Source organism: Emydura macquarii, unplaced genomic scaffold (assembly GCF_026122565.2).
Source record: "Emydura macquarii macquarii isolate MOO-44397 ecotype Brisbane River unplaced genomic scaffold, CSIRO-AGI_Emac_v2 contig_383, whole genome shotgun sequence".
Lineage (NCBI taxonomy): Eukaryota > Metazoa > Chordata > Testudines > Chelidae > Emydura > Emydura macquarii.
The window spans coordinates 5,842,166-5,864,454 of NW_027130520.1; the positions used below are offsets into that span (position 1 = coordinate 5,842,166).

Here is a 22,289-nt window from a genome sequence, read left to right on the forward strand (position 1 = left end):
GTCTCTTAAGGCAATATTTTCCATTATTCCACTTTCATTGCCCCTCATTCTCTGGTCATTTTTTTTTTCAAGCTACTGCTTTAATTTGGCATGCCAGCACTCTTTGCCATGTCATATCTAGAAATGCCAAATTGTAGAAAGAAAAGGTTCTTAATTGTATGTGGTAGAAATGCCGCAGTCATTTTTGCCATATAAAATAGTCATAGCAGGATAAGTGGCTAAAATTTCAGAACAGAAATGCAGTATTACTAAATTTGTCTTGACAAAAATGTGTTTGACACTTTCCTTTGACATGCCTTTCTGTGTGGAAAATAATTTTATGGCATATACCTTGTCTTGCTTTTTCAGTGCTGATTGAAAATACCTTTTGCATTGCTAGGGGGAGCACAAGTGGCACACTTCTGTTTTTATAGAATTATTTTAGGGCTTTCTGGTGCATGGCTGGTGTTTGATGGACATATCCTGGGGTGGTCTCTTCGTCTACAGCAGCGGGGCTCCCCTTTTCTGCCTCACATCCCACTATAGGTGCATCCATGTTGGTTTCTTTGGGCTATAATTAAAGCATGCTACTTCCTCAGCTAGATGGTGGATTTTCTGATGAACCGTTTGTTTTTCTTGCACTAACTTATTTTCCTAGTGGAGTTCCAGAGCATTATTAAAGGTGTTTAGCAATCACTCGTCCATAGATGATATTTTGTGTGTGCACGCTCACGCTGCTTAATGCAGTGATCTGTTTTCCATTGGGGAAAATTTACAAGCGCATAACCATGCCTCACACGAACTCTTTCCCACAAAGATTCCTCATGCAATGTGTGAGGTTTCTTTTTTCCTGCTATATGAATTACATTATTCTCTGATACCAACAAATTTAAACAAAACTAAAAAAGTTGATTAAAATATGTGTAACCATGCTGTCTGATCTTCAGAGAAACTGTATCATCTTTAAATAATAAACCAAAGCAAAATCAGCATTAGGAATGTGTAGTAGTTCTCTCCTATTGATTGTCAGGCACTGGAGTGAAAAATCTCCTACTTCCCAGCAGCTGTTGTCAGCTAGGGTATAGCTTCTAAGATAATTTGAGGGGCTGTTTACTTAAAGATCCTACTTATCAATTGTGGAGTGATAGCCTACAATCCTGTCATTTTGATTTTTTTTAATAATGTACATTAGAAAAGAAAATATGTTTTGATGCTTTGAAGACGTACCTTGGAGCCAGGCACTCCTGTTTTCTAATCTCAGCATTGCCACTGACTCGCTTTTTGGCCTTGTATAAATCATTTAATCTCTCTGGACTTGTTTCTCCACTCCATAAAATGGGAATGCAATACTTAATTTAGGACCAGATGCTAATACCCTTACTCACATTAAGCAGCGTTTTACTCCCTGTGTAGTCATATTGATTTTACTGGGACTGCTCAAGAAATAAGGTATTATTCAACATTAGTAACTATAGAATGTGACCCTTAGTATTTAAGGTATAGATTCCATCTTTTTCTTTTTCTATAAAGCACAAGGCATGCACATGGCATTGTGTAAATAATAATAATGTTTACTTCATTCTATATTTTGAGGCTTAATTAATTAGTTTGTAAATTGCTTTGTGTATATATATATAAAGGACAGCACAATTTATTTATTTATTAATTAAAATGTCTTAGAATTCATATCTCACAACAAAATTTTTCAGTTTTGAGGAACCTCAGACATCCAGACTTCCATTTTTCTTTGGTCATTGTCATTTGTCCAGATTTATTCTTTAAGTTTTGGTTAATTTACAGGTAAAATATTATAATTTCACTGTCTTTGACATTTTTGATATTTCAGAGCATTTCTTGCAGATTAAGAGGAACAAAAGAAAGAGTTGCTTGCAGAAATCTGGATCTAAAAACATTTAAGGATTTGAATATATTTAATATCTACTGAAGGAGTTCAGTGTGCAAATTTTTCACATTATATGTGCTTTGATTATAATTTCTGGGAGTTTTTTGGGAGGAAATAACCATTTATGATGCACTTTCTATGATGTTCATATGTTCTATCATATATATTCATTGTCTCTGAATTAGTCACCATGTAGCACTTACTTTTTTCCTGTTTCTAGCAGCCTGTAGGAGCTGTTCCTCTTGGTATGACAGTAACTAGAAAAAAAGAGGATGAGGTGTCGGTTGGAAGCATGCCTTTAGCAAAGCAGTCAAATCAAGCCTCTGAGTATGCCAGCAGCCCTGTCAAAACAAAAACTGTAACAGGTATGTTTTCTTTTTAATTGAATCTAGCCATTTTATCTTCCCACCCCAACAACACATACACACAAGCATTTTTAGCAGCATCAGCTGTGCAAATATAGTGGAACACTTTTCAGACTTAAATAAACAGTTTCTCAGAAGAAACATTCATTTAATTTAAAGTTTATATACTTAAAAACCATCAGACTTTTCATTTCTAAAATACATTTTATTTTCCATCTTGCCTCTTGTTTTGATATTAGTATTGAGTCACATGCTCTTTCACACAGTGCTCTTGCTAAGCTGGATGAAGGAGATGCTCTTACAATAGAATTTTAATTATTGTCTTGATGTATAATGTCTTATGCTTTGATCCTTATGCACATATTTAACATTATTCACTGTGAGTAGACGAATTGATGTCAGTGGGACTACTCACATAATCTTATTGCTTATCGGAAGTCTTTTCTGAATCAGGATTTTACGTTTAATCAAAGTACAATACAGTATTTTCAAGACCACTAGTTATGGGAAGTGTATTAGCCACCATTTTGTTTTCTGTCTTTAACGAAAACTTATATGTTAGAAGAGCTTGTGGTCCTTTACAAATGTCTATGCTTATGTTACAGTGCACTGTTACTGATTGAGAAGAGACAATCTGTACATTTCTGAGCAATTATAGCTTGCCTCAGGTATTATTATAAGGCACAAGCCAACTAATTAATTTTGTCCATTTGAAAAGTGTAGTAATCCTTATAAAAACATGGGGCCAAATTCTGCTTTCATTTACACTGTTGTATATTCCCATATAGAACTTATTGTTATTCGCATTGCTATGTTCTTATGTCAACACACAGCACTATATGATTGACATCTTTAGGAATCTGGTTTGGAATTTGGCAAAAATTATGTTTTGGTTAATAGGTTCCCAGTTGAGTGTTTTTTCTGCAGAATCTGTTATAATAAGATCTACTCCCTCTGAGGGTTTGTGGTCACTGTGACCTGAGTAAATGAGGTGTTTCTTCTCTTGCTTGAAGCATTTGTTATCCGCACCTGTGAATCTGCTCTCATTGATGTCCAGCATTTCAAGTCTATAGTTGTCCATCTCCCTTATGATCTCCGAGATCTTTGATAGCTGAAACATTGTTCTCATGTTCCAGTAACCAACTCTGAAGTGTTTTCTTGCTGCTAGTATCCAAGGTTTTGGGTTCTTGTCTTCCAGAGACAGGCTTTCACTAGGAGCTTTCATGCAGCATTAGGGGTTGGCAAAGTTTATTTTTACCAGAATGGTAGCCTGGTTCCATTTCTATAACCAGTAAGGTGTTTGTGCAAAGCTAGATGGTTAGCTTTGTGTTCATCCTTCCCCACTTTCTCATGGCTTGGGACCAGCAGCCACATCAATGTGCAGCAGGTGGGGTTATTTTGAAGAGCTAGCAGCTGAAGCTGCTGCTATCATAGGAAACCACAGAGCTGTTTACCAAGTGACTAAAATGCTGTGTGAAAATTTCAGAACAGGAAATGGGCCAATAAAAAGTAAAGATGGAAAAATGCTTACAACTGAGGTAGAACAGAAAAACAAATAGGCTGAACATTTCAAAGAAGTACTCAAGAGACCCAGCCCCACCTCAGCCCCAGATTTGATGAAACATGAATTTTATCAACTTGACATTAACATTGATCCAATAGAGATGTCCTAAGTGCAGGTTGCAATCAAAAAGCTGAAAAATAAGAAAGCAGTGAGGAATGATCAAATTACAGCAGAAATGCTAAAAGTATTTGATACCATCATTTAATGAAATTGACAGAATTGTTCAATGAAGTTTGGGGAAAAAGAGCCCTCCTGATTAGTGGAAACATGGAACCATCCAAAATATCACCAACCAGCAGCTTGTTTGCACCAGAATCAGAAGGGAGTGCTAGGCATATTTGGGGCACATACTTAGGATGCCATCACACAGACTCCCACGTGAAGCTGTTCAAGAAATGAGGATGCCCTAGAGAAGCCTTAAAAAGAACCTTCAGCAGGAAAGGGAGTATAGTTGATCTGAACACCACAGATCAGATGGAAGCAACAACAAATGACAGAGAGGAATGGAAGAGACTGGTTTCTGCCCTGTGTACCAACATTGGTGTGGGACGGATGTAAAAATATATATATGTATATATTTTCTCAGGTATTCAGTGGAATTACTCAAGATTTTCACTGACATAACTGAAATCAGAATCTGATTCTCTGATTCTAGTACTTTTGTATTGATATTTTGTTACTGAATTTATGCATTTAAAAAGAAACAGTGACAGAAAATATGCCTTTATATTGGATATTACAGATGTAAGTATGACATTATTGATGGTGAAAACATCTGAAAATTGTCCAAAGATTTAGGCCGCTTCATTATTTCACATATGTTTGGTCTTTATGTACTACATTTATTAAATACATTTTTCTGTTACTAAGAATATGTCTTCTAGTATTTTTCATATATTAGCATAATAAATGAAATATTTTGCTTCAAAATAGTTATTTTCTCTTGTTGCTAATTACCTGGTTCCACACTTACAAGACACAGAGTTATAGCTTTCTAGTGAAACTTTTGTGATGTTGAATGTTTGAGTGGCAATCAAAAATAGGATTTGAAATGTGTTTTATAAATCTTTGTCACATAGAGACTACTAGAATGAATACTAACCTGATAAGGGAAAGTAGTTTGTTTAGTGGTCTGCTATTTCAAAGAATTAAATCAATTTAAAAAGGCAAATTATGCATTTAATATGATTTCTTGTCAGAAGAAAAAGGATACCTCAAGAATTTACTTTACTGGAGATTTTATTTGCATAAGATATGTAAGTAATTCTAGTAATATACGTATACTTTCAGTGGTTAATATCCATATGAAAGTTTGTTCTGTAACTAATTATGAAGCCACAATATGTGTTCTGAAATTGATTATAGTGTTGTCATAAATATGTGACTGAGACTGATTGAAATTATGTTAGGTGCTGAATATTTGTGAATATAATTTCAGTAATGAACTGTTGATCAACAAAAAGAGTAGAATGGTGACAGGAACCCAAGCTGAAAACATTTATTTTTTCATAAACAGAAAAGGAAATTTTGGGGAAAACATAGTCTTTATTAACACAATATTCATCTTAGCTCAGAAGTGGGGATTACAAAGTGGGATTTACAAAGGCAAATTAGAGAGAGGGAGTTGGGAGTGATAAAATAGGATGATAAGATTTCTACCCTTTGCTCCTTCAAATCTTTCCTCAATACCATCCTTCAATGATGCCTATAAGAAATCAGTCAATTAATGATGGTTTGGTGGACTAACAGAATATCTGTTGGCATTTTATCGATTTACATAAATTGTGTATATGTACATTGTGAGAGAGAAGAGGGAGTTGGGGCAATATGCAGGAAACTTAATGCCTGAAGCAGGCTTGCTGAATGAGCAACTGGAGACACCTGGTGCAGGGAAGGAACCTCAAACACCTGGTTCCTTATAAGAGAGTTTATGCTGCTCTGGAAGGAAAGACTGACTCTGAGAAGCTGCGAGGGAGTCAGCTTGCTCAGGGCAGCTGCAAGCTGATAAGAGAGACTGTGTGAGGAAACCTTTTTCCACTCCCCATGGCACTGAGGTAAGAGCCATGCTCTGGGACAGATTTCTGGGTACTCTGTGAGTGATTAGGGAAATTCCTTTTTTGTTTCTGTTTTCTTTTTTGGAACATTGTAAATAACGAAACCAGACCCTAAGAAGGACTGTGATTGAAGGAAAAAGAATATGTGGGGTTTGTTTAAGGAGCCCTGAAGAAGAGGAAGTGGGCAGGCCACTTCAGAGGCACCCTTGGCCACCAGACATAAACATATATATATTTGACTATATCCCTCTTCCACCTCACCCTTCATATATGCCTCTTATCTCATTATATTGTAAGCTCTTCAGAACAGAGACCTTGTCTTCATATCTGTTTTGTTCAGAGTCTAGCAAAATGAGGCTTGTATTCTAATTAGGGTTTCTGGCTTGCTGCTAAAATTCTTCTTCTTCTAGCCTTAATAATATCTATATGGGGTCGGTTCTTCAAGACCTTTTTCTCCATTCCAGTCTTTCTTGACTCAGTTCCTCAGAAACTCCACAATTAATCAGATCTTTTTGTATGACATCCATCCACCTAATTTTGAGTCTTCCAACTCTTCTCTTACCCTCCACTTCCAAGTTTAACAACCTGTTGTTCTTCCATTCTTGCACACGTACAAAGTTGCCAGAAATTTTTCCCTCAACAATACCCATTGGGGCAGCTTACGTGCCTGCTGCTGCTGCTGCATGCTGCTGACAGCAGTAAAAAGTGCCCAGTCAACCCCATGCTCCCTCAGTTTGTTCTTACTGCCCATAATGGTCACTGAAACGGGTCTTCTTGCATTTGCAAGCTTTTTTCAACGTATTAACCCTGTATATTGTAAATAGTTAGTTTTAGTAAAGTTATTAGTTAAGTAATTAGTTTTCAGTATTTGTCTATTTTTCAGCCAATTCCCGGTGCCAAGCAATGCCTTAATCACCAGGCTTCAAGCCCTGCGTTTCTCGCAACAAGGTTATGCCCTGGAGTGATCCAAACTCAAGTTGCTGGAAGTGCCTAGAGGAAGCGAATACTGGGGACCATTGCCAAATCTGCAAAGACTATGAGCCTCACACAAAGAAGGATCAGGAGGCCAGGCTAAAGGTTCTGCTCATGGAGGTGATAGTGAGACCTCCATCTGAGCCAGGCCAGTCAGACTCAACACCAGGTGTCTGTAAGGAGTGCTCCTCCTACCGTACCAGAATCCCAGCCCCAATCACTATCCCCAGTGCCTAGAAAAAAGCATAACAAATAGACTGCCAAAAGGAAGCATTCCCTGGCAACAAAGGCTGCCAAGCATGGGGATCAGAGTAGAATGCACTCTTCTGCCTGAGTACCGCAGAAGCCAGCACCATTAACTCTAGCATGTATTCAGGTACTTTCAAGTCTGGAGCCAGAAGAGGCTTCCATATTGTTGGCACTGCGCTGTACCAATACTATCTTGGTACCGACCACAATGGAGGCATTTGCAGCTGCCAGGGATCTCCTTTTGCTGTCAGTACCAGTATTGCCAGCAGTACAAGAGTCATAGTTTTCAGTGTCAGTGGGTATGGGGCCAGATTGTTACATTGCTCAGTACCATGTGTGACAGCGTCAGACCGGATGGCTACCGGAGAGTGCTAGAAAGCTGATATGAGTCCCAGGATCAGTAATTCCCTTTTCCCCTAGTAGCAGAGCAGGGGTTATTCCCCATTAATTAATACACCTGGAGGCAACCAAGGACTTGTTAAGAAGTCTCCCCTCCAGAGAAAGGGTGTGGCTGGAGTTGTGGGAGTGAGGCGAGCTACCAGAGAGTGTTTGAGCAGGCAAGACGCTGTCAAGAGCCGGGAGGGTTTAGGAGAAGGAGCAGAACGCTGGCAGAAGAGGACTTTGCAGGTACAAAGACTGGGGGAGGAAAAACCCTGCCTGAAGAGGGCAAAGGACCTTTCCCAGGCCTGGAGGCCTAAGGGAAGAAACCCTGCTAGAAGGGAAAGATTGAACTGGACATTTGATTTGGGCACAACCACACCTGTAGGTCTGTCAGAGGTCAAGAACCTTCTCTGGCAAGGAGGCCAGGAAGGATCCCTGTCCAAATGGGCTATGGACATTAATTCAAGGGGCACAGGGAAGTAACCCAGGGAAGCCATCAGCTTTCCTGAAGCCGCAGCATGAGACTGCTGCTTCCAGGGTCCCTGGGTTGGGGCCTGGAATCAAGGGTGAGAGCAGGCCCCCCATGATCCTCCACTGGCTATTTATTGGAGGGGAAAGAACCTCACCAAAGAGGCAAGGGGCTAAGAGAACCAAAGGCAGGGCAGGGAGCCAGCGGGGAGCAGTGATCTTAGAGCGACTGCATTACCCTCACCCAGCACTAGAGGGTGGAAGAAACACTAAGAGGTGAAGCAATTCCCTGATCTACCGATAGAAGGAGGCGCTGGACCCTCCAAGGTAGAGGAAGAGCTTTGTCACACAAGCCAGTCTCACATGCCCAGTGCAGTTTGCCCTTCAGTACCATCAAAGGGAAAATCTGTGGTGCTTGCTGGCACCATTGGAAATGGCATCCAGGTGGTCAGCAGAAGATTTGTCCTCTTCTGAGTCGGCAATCAGATGCTACCCTTACCACCCTCAAGCCATTTTCTCTACTTATCTAGATGTTTCCACCCTTCTGTGGATCTTGTCACAGGCCTGCCATTGAGTGGTTGACCAGGAAGTCATTGGAAATCTGCGTCAGTCCAGTGACCCTTTTGGGATCCATGGGGATTTCCCCCAATTTCTAGGACGTATTCCAGGCACTCCTATTCGGTGGCCTCAGAAACATGTGCGGTGCCTTCCCACTGGGTGGACTCTGGTACCATCCCAGTGCTGGGCCCCAAAATCCAGCTAAACACGACCCTGCAGATGAAGAAAGGAAAGAAGAGCACACGCAGCCGCTGCTGACCTCCTTTTTCTCCTTCTCAGATGAGGCAACATCTGAAGGGGGCATGTTGTCTCCCCCACATGACTATAAGGCTCACCAAGAGTTGTTAAAGAGGGTGGCCTTACATCTGGGCATTCAGATGGAGGTAGTAAAAAATTTCTCCCACAGCCTGGTTGATATTCTAGCTGCTGCCTTTCAATGAGGCCATTATGGACCCCGTTAAGAGTCTGTGGCAGCCCCCCACATCCTTTCCTCCCACTTCAAAATGGTTCTGAATGAAAATACTGCGTACCTGCCTAAGGTTATGAATTCCTCTACCCTCATCCTTGTCCCCACCTCTGTTCACTAGGATCCCTTATAGTAGCTGCTGCCAACGAGAGAGAAAGGCGGGAACATCAGAGTGCAACCCAAAATCAAAGGACTCAAAGAAGCTAGAACTGTTTGGTAGGAAAGTTTATTCTACTGAGGTGTTACAACCCAGGATTGCAAACCAGCAGGTGCTACTGGGCAGGTAAGATTTCAACTTCTGAGACTCCATGCAAAAATTCAAAGACTTGCTGCCACAAGAGGCTAGCCAGGCGTTTTCCTTGCTACTGGATAAGGAAAATCAGTGGTGAGAGCCTCTTTACAGGCTGCTCTGAATGCAGCTGACTCGGCTGTCAGATCCATGGCTTCCACAGTGACCAAGCATCAGAGTTCCTGGATAAGTCCTCTAGGATCCCGCTGGAGGTTCAACAAACTGTTCAGGACCTGTTCTTTGAAAGAGCCTCACTTTTTTCAGAGCAAACGGACATCAAACTTCATTGGCTAATGGACTCACAAGCAAGCCTAAAGTCCCTTAGGTTGTACACACCAGCCCCATCCAGGAAGCACTACAGGCCGCAACAACCACTCTGATGCTGTACTCCAGCACCTGTCAGGACCAGCAAAGAAAAAGAAATGGGGATTATAGGCATACACTAGTACCCCCTTCTACTTCTGGATCAATGCCTGCCTCACCCAACATCTAGGAGGTTGTAAGAAGATGTTTTGATGGGATGCTCAAGGATGCCATGCCAGTTCCCGGGATGCCAGACCTTGTTTTTCCTTTATTTGCAAACTGTGTTTCCCACTTCATCAGGGCTTGGTCCCATATCACCAGAGACTATTTAGTGTGGAGCACTGTAGAAGTGGGATACACCTTCCAATTATTTTCTACCTCTCCTACCCACCCTGTCTCCCCATCCCTCTTCAGAGACCTCTCTCACAAAAAACTTCTACACTAGGAGATTCAATCCGTCATTTAAGTGGGAGCCATAAAAAAGGTTCCACAGAATTTAAGGGTGAAGGGTTTTTACTCCATTATTTCCTAATTCTGAAGGCTAAGGGAGGTCTGAGGCCTATTTTAGACCTGTGTCAACAAAACAACTATCTCAGAACGATAAAATTCTGTATGGTCACCCTGGCTACCATTATTTCCTCTCTGGATCCCAGAGACTGGTATGCCACCCTTGATTTAATAGATATCTACTTTCATGTGTGAATATACTGAGGGCGCAGAAGGTTCCTCAGGCTTATAGTGAACCATTCACATTACCAATTCATGGTGCTTGCATTTGGCCTGTCTACAGCTCCCCGCGTGTTTACAAAATGTATGACTGTCATGGCAGCTTTTTTGAGGAGGTTAGGTGTTCCGGTCTACCTTATCTGGATGACTGGCCAATCAAGGATCGGTTCAGGTTGTGTTCAGTGTTTAACTCATCCAGTCAATGTTCCTGGCCCTAGGCCCTCTGATCAATGCAGACAAGTCCACCCTTTGTCCGGTACAGAGGATAGAGTTTATTGGGGCAGTGTTGGACTGTACCCCGGCCAGGGTGTTCCTCTTAGAGTGACAATATCAAACAATCCAAAACTTGGTGACACACCTCAAAGAGCCTGAAACTGTATGAGTCTCCTAAGCCACATGGCCTCATTTACATATGTGGTTCAACACACACAACTGCATCTCAGACCTTTCGAGATGTGGCTGTACTCAGTGTACTCACCAAGCCATCTCTATCTGGACATTGTACTCACGGTACCTTTACAGGTTCTCATCTCTCTGAATTGGTGTTTGGATCCTCTCAACATTTGTATGGGCATTCCCTTCATTCACTCTCAACCATCAATGACTCTGCTCTCAGACGCATCAACACTAGGGTGGGGAGCTCACCTGGGGCCCCTCAGAACTCAGGGTCTTTGGTCTCTGGCAAAGCTTTCTGTTCATATCAATGTCAGAGAGCACAGGGTGGTTTGTCTTGCCTGTCAGATGTTCCTGCCTTATATAATGGGCAAAAGCTTATTTGTTCTTACAGACAACACTGCAGCCATGTTTTACATGAACAGGTAAGGAGAGAATTCCTTCTACCCTCCTTTGTCAGGAAGCAATTCACCTATGGGAATTTTGTATAGCCCATTCAGTCAACCTCGAGGGTTACCTTCCAGGAGTGTGGAATGAGCTGGCAGATCACCTAAGCACATCTTTCTCCAGTCACCACGAGTGGTCTCTTTGACCGGATGTAGCCAGAAGCATTTGCCAGCACTGGGGGACTCCCCAAATAGACCTGTTTGCGAACAAGGACGACAGAGTAACAAATTCTGCTCCCTTCAAGACTGCAGTCCAGGTTCCATGTCGGGCACCTTCCTGCTACACTGGATTGTATGCTCTTTTCTCTCAATCCCACTCCTACACAAATCGCTACTAAAAGATCAAGTGGGACCACACCTGGGTTACATTCATAGCCTCAGCTGGGCCCTGCCAACACTGGTTCTCTGCTCTGCCAGACCTCTCAGTAGAAACTCCAATCTCGCTCCTGCTGCATGTGGATCTCTTAGGACCATGGTTGGCTGCTCCACCTGAACCTGAGTTCCCTTCATTTAACTGTCTGAAAGCTCCATGGCTAAATTCCAGAAAATAGGCTTGCTCAGAGCAAGTTCACCAGGTCTTACTAAGTAGTAAAAACCCCTCCACCATGGCTGCCTACCTGTCAAAATGGAAGCGGTTTTCGTTGTAGGCTTCCCAAACCAGAGTCTTGACAATGCATTCATCCATCCAAAATATACTCAACTATTTGTTGCACCTGAAACAGCAAGGCTTAGCAATTTCCTTTATCAGGATCCACCCTTGGGTGGATAACCGCACTGTTTTTTTAAATGATATGGCATCAGATTGCTCAGAAAAATTGTACCCTCAAATAAGGGAACTTATTCCCCCTTGGGATTTGAACCTGGTCTTATCAAAACTTATGGGACCACCGTCTAAGCCTTCAGCAATGTGCTTCATACTATACCTTTCCTGCAAGGTGATTTTCTTAATTGCCAGCATGTCTGCCAGAAGAGTTTCTGAACTGTGTGCCTTCACATTGGAGCTATCGTACAGTCTTCTTTAAAAATAAGGTGTATTTATGTCCTCATCTGAGTTTCTTCCCAAAAGTAGTTTAGTAATTTATTAGCAATCAAGCACTTTACCTGCCTGTGTTTTACCCAGAGCCTCATGCAAATAAGAATGAACAATGACTACACTTATCAGATGTTAGACACATTCTAGCATTCTACATAGAAAGGACTAAACAGTTTCAGTGCTCCACCTAAATGTTCATGGCTATAGCAGACAAAATGAGAGGTCTCCCAATGTCTTCATAGAAAATTTCATCTTGGATAACTTCATGTATCCGCACTCGTTATGATTAAGCAGATATTTAGCCACTAAGTAACCTGACCTTTCATACCACAAGATCTCAGGCATCCTTAGCTTCATTCGTCGTGCAGATCCGTATCAGGACATTTGTAAAGCAGCAACTTGGTCATCATTGCTTACTTTTTCCTCCCATTATGTCGTAACCCATTTCTCTAGGGACGATGCAAAATTTGGTCAAGCTGTGTTATGGTTTGTGAATAAGTGAACTCTGATCTCTCTGCTTGGAAGTCACCAAGAGTGGCATGCACAAGTGAAATCACTCTAAGAAGAAAAAACAGTTAGTCGCCTTTTGTAACTGTTGTTCTCTGAGATGTGTTGCCACATGTCCTTTCCACGACCTGCCTCCTACCCCTTTATTAGCATGTCTGGAAAGAAGGAACTGAGATGACGCGGGGTCGACTGGGCACTTTAAACTGGCACTAGCAGTGTGCAGCAGCAGAGGGCGCTGAAGCTGCCCCAACGGGTACCTCTGAGGGAAAAATTTCTGGTGACTGTGTGGTATGTGCGCACACCAAGAGTAAAATGCACGTGCAACACATCTCAAAAAACAACAGTTACGAAAAAGCTCATGACCATTTTTTCCTATATACTTTTCCGATCTTTTCACATGTCAAAACCGTCAAAATGTGGATTCCCTGAGCTTTTCTATAATTGGTACCATCATAACATTTCTACTATTTTGTTCATTCTGAATATGGTTCATCCTTGTAACTCCAAGCATCCATCTTGTTGGGTTTAGTATCTGGTCCTGGGTGGCATTGGTGGCCTTTGATATACAGGAAGTCAGACTAGATGATCTAATGGTCCCTTGTGGCCTTAAACTCGCATTTTAATTTCCACTGTACTCTACTTCCATGGAGTGAGAGTAGAGGCAAGTGTGTATATGTACCAAATGAGATATTCAATACGTGGGATTCTATATTGCACTGCAAAAACTGCACACACTTTCATTTTGCACAGATAATTGCTCATGCAAATATTTGCATGCACACAAGCAACATTAGTATGTGGCTGTTATCCATTTATGCAAGCATCTGCATTTTATTTGGACATAACTTTGGACCTGAGTTTTGAGAATTCATCCCTGTGGCTGACTCCTTTTCTTGTTCAGCTCTCTAGCTGATTCTGACCTTTGACCTTTGCTACTATCTTCTTCATAAGGGAATCATATTTCCTGTTGCTGGTAAAGGTCAAACCAGAAATTACTAGTTAAAAAAGTCTGTTGTTCAAAATCTGGAGGTGTCAAGAACGATGATGTTGAGTTTACAGACAACCTCTTCTTTTGTAGCAATAATTTTTGTAGGAAAAAATTGATAAATGATAAATATAGCTAAGAATAAACACAAACAACTATTTTCTTGGGTAATCAAATTACTCCTTAGTTTTCTAATACAAAACTGTTCAGTTTAAATTAAAAGTGGATGTTGAGACGTTATGTTTTTAATTATTTAGCAACATGGACATTACTGCAGCAAAAGAGAAAATTTACTTGTTAGATTTCATTTATATTAGGAATTGCTCACTTTAATCATGTACTATATCTTCCTAGTTTAGACTAAATCCCATTCCTTTTGTGATTAATCGGGTATTTAGTTTCATTGTAAAATAATTTCATGGCACAGAGTTTGACACTAATGAATAAAATATGATAGCTCTGTTTCTCTCAGGAGATAGAGTGGTTTGACTAAGTATTCATTTTACTTTTTGAATTAAAAGTAGTTAGTCTTTTGAAGAATGCATTATGGAATTTGGCATAGTTAATTCCTGCTTTGTTAAAGACTTCCAAATTATGTGAAAGTGGGAAAATATTTTATAAGACAAGCAGAGCTACAGCACAGCACTGTTTGTTTAAAAAGAGATCTTTTCAAAATGTGTTCTTTTATCTTTTTTTTAAGATTGTGATGTACATGACAAAAGGTATGGTTCTAGATCTCAACTTCTAAATATGTTCACATTTTTACATGTTCTGGAGTTGCAGGTGTAAAATGCCTGATGTACAGATGTAGATAGGAGATGCATCTGCACCCGGGTATGCAGATCTCTGTCTTGTCCACGTACAACTTGTGCACATGTGGTTTTATGTACACACTTATATTTAAACCTCAACGAATAAAAGTAAAAGCTAAAATGTTGGTTAATAAAGTGACTTAAAGGAACATCACGTTCACCTCAAATGGACTTTTAATGGTAAAAGTGAGATAGTAGAGTTCTGGAAATGGTGACACTCTTAGCTTCTGTACACCTCTGTTTTTCATCAATAGTTTGCTGGAAGTGGATAGGATAACAGATGCTTTTTTTCTAGGATTCATATTGTAGCCTATTGGGCAGAATTGATTTCTGGTTAGAGGATTCTGGGACTACATGTAAGGGAAGATCTGACCTATCAGTAGAGTTGAAGAGCGCTAGCCTTGAACTCCCATTTCCCAGGTTTGTGGTTTGATTAGCCTAGGAAGAGTTTTGCTGTGGATGTGAGGCCACAGGAGATTATGGTCATGAGAGTTTGGAAAGGTTCAGCTTTGGAGGTGATATTTCCACATCAAAAGAATTGCAGTTGACTCTTTACCCTCTCTTTCAGCTCCTCTTTTCTGATAGATATGTATAACTTCATATTGGAATATGAATACATTAATATGTAACGTACTAACTTTAAATTTGTGCATCTGTGATTTTTTTCCATTTCTTTAGTCCCTTTGTTGCCACCATCTCCTGCTTTAATTGTCTCCATCTGCCATATTTCCTGTTTCATTTTACCTTTTTATATGTACAGTTTTCTCTTACGACTCCTCTGCTTCTCTCCCTTTTCTCCATAAAACAAGGAATAAAAATCACACTAATTATAGGTCCAGGCCTTTGTCTTACTCAGTATCAGACCAGTGTCAAAAAACACTTTTCAATAGAGAGATCAGTAATTATTTTAAGACTGGTATCTCATTAGCCATCAGGGCTTAAATACCTTAAATGGTCAGAAAGCTGGGAGTCCTACATTAGTGTAAGATGTGTGTGTAGTCCTTGCCGGTTGAAAGAGATAGTATCTTAAAATCACACAATTCCAATAATTGTCTTGATTTTATCCGTTTCTACTCTAGCATACTCTTAGAAGTCACTCTCTTGAGAATAGCTAGAAATCAAGCCTGTATATTAACTGACAGCAGCTTGGAATTGCTGTGAAATTATTTAAAACACTGATCTCTAATTGTAAATGCTTGTGAGATAAAGGCTGCTGAAACCTTGCTAGAAATGAAGTATGGGAAAAGAGCAAAATCGTTAAATGGTACCTAAATAGTGCTCAGCAAATAAATAAGACATAGCCCCTGCTCCATGTGTCAAACTATTGTTATTATTTATCAAGCACCCAACAATGGGGAAGGGGAGAGAAAAGGGACAAGCGTGACAAGGGTAAATTCACATAGTTATTCAGTAAGAAAATGAATGGTTGCCTGACCTCTCTTATTTATTTGTTGTTTATCCATCCTCTCTATTGCTTCTTGGAGGTGATATAACACAGTGATGAGGATGCAAAAATGATGTTCACCATTTTTATTTTTCCATAGATTGTTTTTTCCCCCCTTTCCTCTTCCTCAGTCTGTTTCTATTTCATCATCTCCACATGGAAAGACTGTGACTGGGCTTAATAGACATTATAGAAAAAGAAGTGTGTTAAGGCAGTGAATGTGGTTTAAAGTTCCTATAGCTCAGAACCTGTCAAGGCTAGAAACATTTTGCTGGACCAATATTTTCAGGATTTTACTTTCCCAGTACTAGTGCTGGACCAATGAAGAGGAGCTAGTTTGCTTAAAAAAAAAATGTAAATGACCCTCCTTCTGCACTTTAAAGTATTCCTTCCCTTTCTCTTTTACTTTTAAGAATCTTTTAGTTTTCTCCGTTCCTGGTTTTCTGCTCTCTCTCCTCTCCAAATTTTGCTCACAGACTTTTTCCTAAGCTGTTTTCATTATTTTCTTCTTCCTCCTTTTATCCTCTGTTTATTCTGTTGTCTAGCTACCCCACTGTCTTTCTTGTCTTTACTCCAAAGATTGACGGTTATCCCCCTTGTTTTGTTTCACCTTTTTCATCTCCCACTTCTAGATATTCATGTCTCCCCTCTAGGTGCTAGTCACCCACACAAACGCCACAAAATTGTTTCCACTCACTCTCACCTTCCCTCATCACCTTTTCTGATCGTTTTCACTGTTCCAAGCCCCTTTATACTTCCAAAGTTCACCACAGTCATTGCTTTCACCACTCAAACTCCCTTTTGATATCTGTTCTTCCCTTCATTGAGGCCCCATTTCAGCCTCTGCTCTTTCCCTTCTCTGAACTGGGGCCCTATCAAAGAAGAGACATGCCAGCTGAGTTCTTCTGTCAACTCCTACATCCACCCAGATCTGCTCCCATTCTCAGCAGTTATATCAGCTGAAAGAAGAAAATAGGTAGTTAGTTGACTTGCAGCCAGCTAGAAAACTGTATCCATCATCAGGAGGCCTTAGCAAAATATTCATGTATGTAATCTGTATGACACAGGTGGGTAAGGAACTACTATAGATCACTGTAACAGGAAAGACCAGCTGTGGGGAAGCTTGTGTGCCAATACGTTCAGGCTTCCAAAAGTGCTAATATGTCAGGATACCAACTACAATTTCAGCTGGATCTTTTGTAGTGTTCTGTAAAAACTGTATTTGATCATCTTTATTTTATAAAATTTTAGTTATTATAACTTTTTCTCTGAGAACTGAATTACTTTAAAAAATGTAATATTAAAAATGTTTTAAACTTGCTTCTGAAATAGTAAGTTGTAACCTTGTGGTTGTGACATCTGATATGCATCAATCAGTAACACAGTAGAATAAAATTGTTTTGATATAGAATATTTCATATGCAAGATACCCAAAAACTTTGAAGGGAAATGAATTAGATATTGTACATGCAGTGAGTGACTCTGTAAGTAAATCCAGCAAGTGTTATACACTCATCAGTAGCTCACATACAGCCACTGGTATTAGAAACTGTTTTAATGAGAGAAACAGTTTTGTCAGGTTATCAGAATGATCTCTTGCTCTTTTTTCATTAAATGTCTTAAGATCTTTAATTTCCACATGGACACCCATCACTTAGAGAAATGGGATCTTGATTTAATATGTCATCCAAAGCAGCGGTTCTCAACCAGTGGTACGCGTACCACCAGTGGTACTTTGCAGAAGGCTGGGTGGTACGTGAGCCGTACTGCGCCGCCGAATCCGCCGCCGGAAGTGCTCACCCACCCACCCCTGGGAAACCCTGCCGCCGAAAAGGGGCAAACAGCGGAAGGGTTTCGGCGGAGGGCATTGTTCCCCCCATGTAACCTGCCACCGCCGTAAGTCCCCCCCCGCCGCGAAACCCTGCCGCCGCCGAAGGTCCCCCCCTCCCTTTTTTCCCCGAGTGGTACTCGGGGAGAAAAAGGTTGAGAACCGCTGATCCAAAGGATTGCAGTGTTGTAGCTGTGTTGGTCCTAGGATATTAGAGAGACAAGGTGGGTGAGGGAATATCTTTTCTTCTTCAAGGAATAGGTGCTTCTCTTTAGGTGTCCAGGAACCCTGCACCTGACATCAGAGATTTATGGTAGCAGTGCTCGGTTGGGTCGCACATGCCCTGTCACAGCCTTGCACCGTTCCTGGCCGTTACATAGTGCGGTGCAACCAACCATCCCTCAGTTCCTTCTCTAGTTCTTTTGGCTTGAGTTGGAGCCCTTAGCAGCGCCCTTCTTTCAAATTTAGAATTTTGATAGATTAGAGTCATTAGTGATTAGGAGCTAAATTACAGTTAGATAGCTTATCCTTATTTTCTGTTCACCTTAAATTTAAAAAACAAACAAACAAAAATCCTTTAATAGTAAATCACTAGGTTTCTTTTCATTTTAGATTTTAGGATAACTTTATCACCCACATACATCTTGGGGCAGAAAAAACTCTGGCATACCCGGCTCTCCGGGATTTAAGAGGTGCCTGACCTGTAGGATCTCTATACCTCTCTGAGATGGCTGTGCACAGCGCATCCGTTATCTTGGCGAGTCACACATTCCTCAGAAGTGCTCGCATTGCAACAACCTAAGGTCAGGGCAAGGAAGGCTAGAGACCTTCAACTTAAACTCCAGATGATGGAGAAATCAAAGACATGCATCAGACCCTGAGTCACAGTCCCTTCTGTGTCAACGGTTGCCATCGGCAGCCTTCAAAATAGGGCTGGCTACAGAAACGACCACTAAAGAGCCTGTGCTCTCCAACCCTGCCTCAGAGAGCACCAGCTAAGAAAAAGCGCTCTTCAGTCATGGAAACTGCTCCGGTACCGTCAGCACCAAGCATTTCAGATTCCTATACTCTGGGACAATCAGGTATCACCAGTACCCAGAGAGATAAAGATCCTAAGAGGGCTAGCTCTGAAAAGGGCACTAATGGTAAGATGAAGCCCACAGCCTCGGCACCCACAGAACTGAAAAGACTTGCTGCACTGAGCACTTCTACCATGTAGTGGCCAATGACGCTACCTACGGTACTGACAGCACACAGCACAAAATCTGTGGCACCATCGTCAGCTCCACATACGTCGGTACCACCATCTGCGCGAACTTTTATACTGTCCCTCCCGGAATCTCAGCAATTCCTGAGACAAAGAGACCTAATGGTATCATCCACTCCAGAATCTCCTCTCTTCAGCATCGACATTACCCCAGCCTGCTCACTCCAATCAGGTCTGCTCCACCACTATCCAGTGATGACAAGGAAGAAGAGGAAGGGCAAATACATTCACCCATCACTCCTCTCCGAATCATTCCACCTTTTATTTAGCTGTGACTCTCAGGATAACTGTCCCAGACTTGATGAAGAGCTTGGTGTAGCTCAGAAGCTTGATTCTTTGACTAACAGAAATTGGTCCAATAAAAGATACTCCCTTACCCACCTTATTTATCCAAAAGATGACACCACTAGTTGTACTCTGCTAGTACTGGAAACCCATCAGTGAGCATTACACCAAATCCAAAGCTGAGACATGAACCCAGAACTTTCTGGTTCAGCATTAAGAGGTCATGCCAATACACATGAACATACTGTACAGTAAACCATTCCAGTTTTAGAATCTCTTATTCATGTTAAGGAAATTTCAGTGTATTGTTCTAAGAAGATAGAACGCAGTTCATTCTAAATCAAAAACCTACAATGTGTTAAGTTTTATTTATTAAAATGTTTTGTATAAAGTTTATTCTTAATATTTGATTGCTGGTGATATCTGTAAAAAAAATCAATATAGTTGGTAGCCACATGGTTGTATCTGTGATACTACAGTTATTTCTTATCATTGCTGCATCTTGTATACTATGGTAACTGTTGATAAGCATTCAGTTTTAATGGTGACCAGTGTACCACTGCTACACAAATAATTTTCTTGGACTACTTCACATTATACATATGGGATTTGAATTTGAATTATTAATACTGACCAAGAAATGTAAGGAAAAAAGGGGATACTGTTTCATTCATTAGATATGTCACTCATCTATTTCATTGATGTATTTTAATTTAATCATTTCCACTTTCGTAAATCCTAAAGTCATGCAGTATGTTACATTTTGAAAATTAATTGTGGAAGTTTCTCAATATTATGCTGATCAAAATAATGTTCACTACCTATCTAATGAAGCATTGATTATGGTAATATATGGTAAACATAAACTGTAGTTCACAGTAAAAAACAAAGGGCAAAATCCTTAGTTCTGCAGGAGTAAAATTCTAAGCCACACTTTTTGTCTCCTGAGTCCTGAGGCTGGCCACGCACCAAATCAACTACTGGCACAAATTAGAAGAGTATAACTTCCCTTGGCCCATAATAGATAGACAGAATACATTGTACTCTGGCCCCTCCTCCTGTTCCAGTGTATCTTTTATATCAATGTGAATGGGAATGGGTGGTAGATCTCTGATTACCCTGGATTTATGCCACTCTGGGATTCCTCTACACCAAGGAAATCCTCAACATCTCTCTTAGGTCATCTTTCCAGCTGGTTTGTCATGCTGAAGCAGATAAAAACAGCCAGAATGGGTCCTGAGGATCTGGGCCAAAACTTTACTGCCTACAGTTTTCCTAGAGTATTTTATTTTAACTATTCTATACTCAATGTACTACTACAGAATATACTAAATTATGTTGAATATCACTATTACAATGGAGATATGATCTAAATAATTTTGTTTTATCATGATTGAATGGTAATAGACATAATCATTTAGGCAATCTCAAACGTTTTGATATTTTTTAGAAAGTGCACTGTGGAGGCAGACTGACCCCATGTAGAAATAGTCTTTAAGTTTATAAGTACAATTTTGATCTCTGGCAACATTTCTGTTGACTTACAAAATGGCAGGATTTGATCATTAGTTAGTAAATTAAGTACAAGTATGCATTTTGTCTGAGATACAGTTAGAATGCTGAACTAGATACCTCCTAAAATGAACTCCTGGAATGCAGGAAACTAGTAGCTATGAGGGTAGGCTGACTGGTGAGAAATCATTGACTTATCTGAAGTATTTGAATTAGGAGATCACATATTTCTGCTCCAATGAACTGAATGATTATCGTTTATTCATGCCTGCTGTGCAGTGGATGACCACTGATTTAAATGAACAAGAGCACTTTTTGTAGCTTAATGAAAGTAAATAGACAGCAGAGAGGTACAGTGTAATATATAAATGTATGTCTGAGGTACCTTTCCCCCAAGACTTAGAGGCACTCTGATTTCTAGGCTTCTGTAAACACATTTAAAATCTTAAGAGGATAAGCAATTTCCCTGGATTCGAATGGCTTACTGTAGCTTCTACATGAACTGGCAGCAGTTCAACAAAATGAACTGAACCAAATTATTTTGTAAAGAAGACAGTTTTTAGTAGGCAGAATTAATGAGGGAGCTCACAGTAGTTAGTCCTAATGCTCAGTAATCTAACATGTATTTTTGTTGTATATCAATGTCTTCACTTTTGACTTTCTCCTCCAGACAACAGCACTATCACTTGGGGTCTTTAAGAGTGTTAGGGACACAAAACTGTGCAGTTCTGTCATCTTGTGTGGTGACATTCAGAACCAAGGGAACAGCCATCAGACTTTTGGAAATAGTTTTCAGAAATTGCTTAATTTAAGTTTGGAGTTTAAAAAAAACAACATTATTTTTATTTTAAAATGTATTCTGTGAATAAATTCTGTGAATATAAGGCAAAACAAAGAGCATGTCATGCATATACTTGGCAAAGTTCTTACAAATTACAGATTGACACTCTGAGTGTGAAATTTAATAAAAATTATAACATGGCATGGTTTTATGGAACGTATTGATAACTACAAAAATTGTTCGATGTTGTTTATGAAAATAAGTATTAAATAGGAAGATTTATAAGCAAGATTTACCTAAGAGTAAGCCAGTCAATGAAATATCCAGAATAAAACACATAACTAAATGAATATGGAGTTGAACAATTGCTCACAAGTGGAGAGACTTTCTTTGAGCCATCACAAGAAAAAAAATGGCTTTCAGGATTTTCCTTGTTGGGACTCAGCCTCTTTCGTGGGCTGGAGGAAAGCAGAAGTGGGACTGATTGGATGGATAGAAAGGTGTAGCAGAAACCCATTGGTTCCTGCACATCTGAGTAGAGGGCTTATAAACCTTCTCTCCTGCTCAGGTTGTCACTCAGTGCCTCGGAGCAATAGCTCCCTTCTTCCCGTGGATTAGAATAGGATCAAGTTTCCAGGTCTTATTGTCGATATCATACTAGTCACTTTTTTGGATCTGGGAAGAATTTTTTCCTTGTCCTGAATGGTGTGGGTTTTTCC

General features: G+C 40.3%; 1 protein-coding gene across 8 annotated transcripts in view; it reads left to right on the forward strand.

Annotated features, from left to right (window-relative positions):
- The window catches only part of VPS13B (vacuolar protein sorting 13 homolog B), an 819,784-nt gene that overhangs the window by 407,019 nt on the left and 390,476 nt on the right, over nt 1-22,289 (forward strand). For 6 of the 8 annotated variants that reach the window (XM_067537148.1, XM_067537121.1, XM_067537158.1 and 3 more), the window contains one exon: nt 2,103-2,247. In XM_067537148.1, coding sequence (XP_067393249.1) covers nt 2,103-2,247 — 145 coding nt within the window. Of the gene's footprint in view, nt 1-2,102; nt 2,248-3,733; nt 4,235-22,289 lie in introns of those variants that run through there. The other 2 variants (XM_067537181.1, XM_067537138.1) reach the window with 2 other exon arrangements.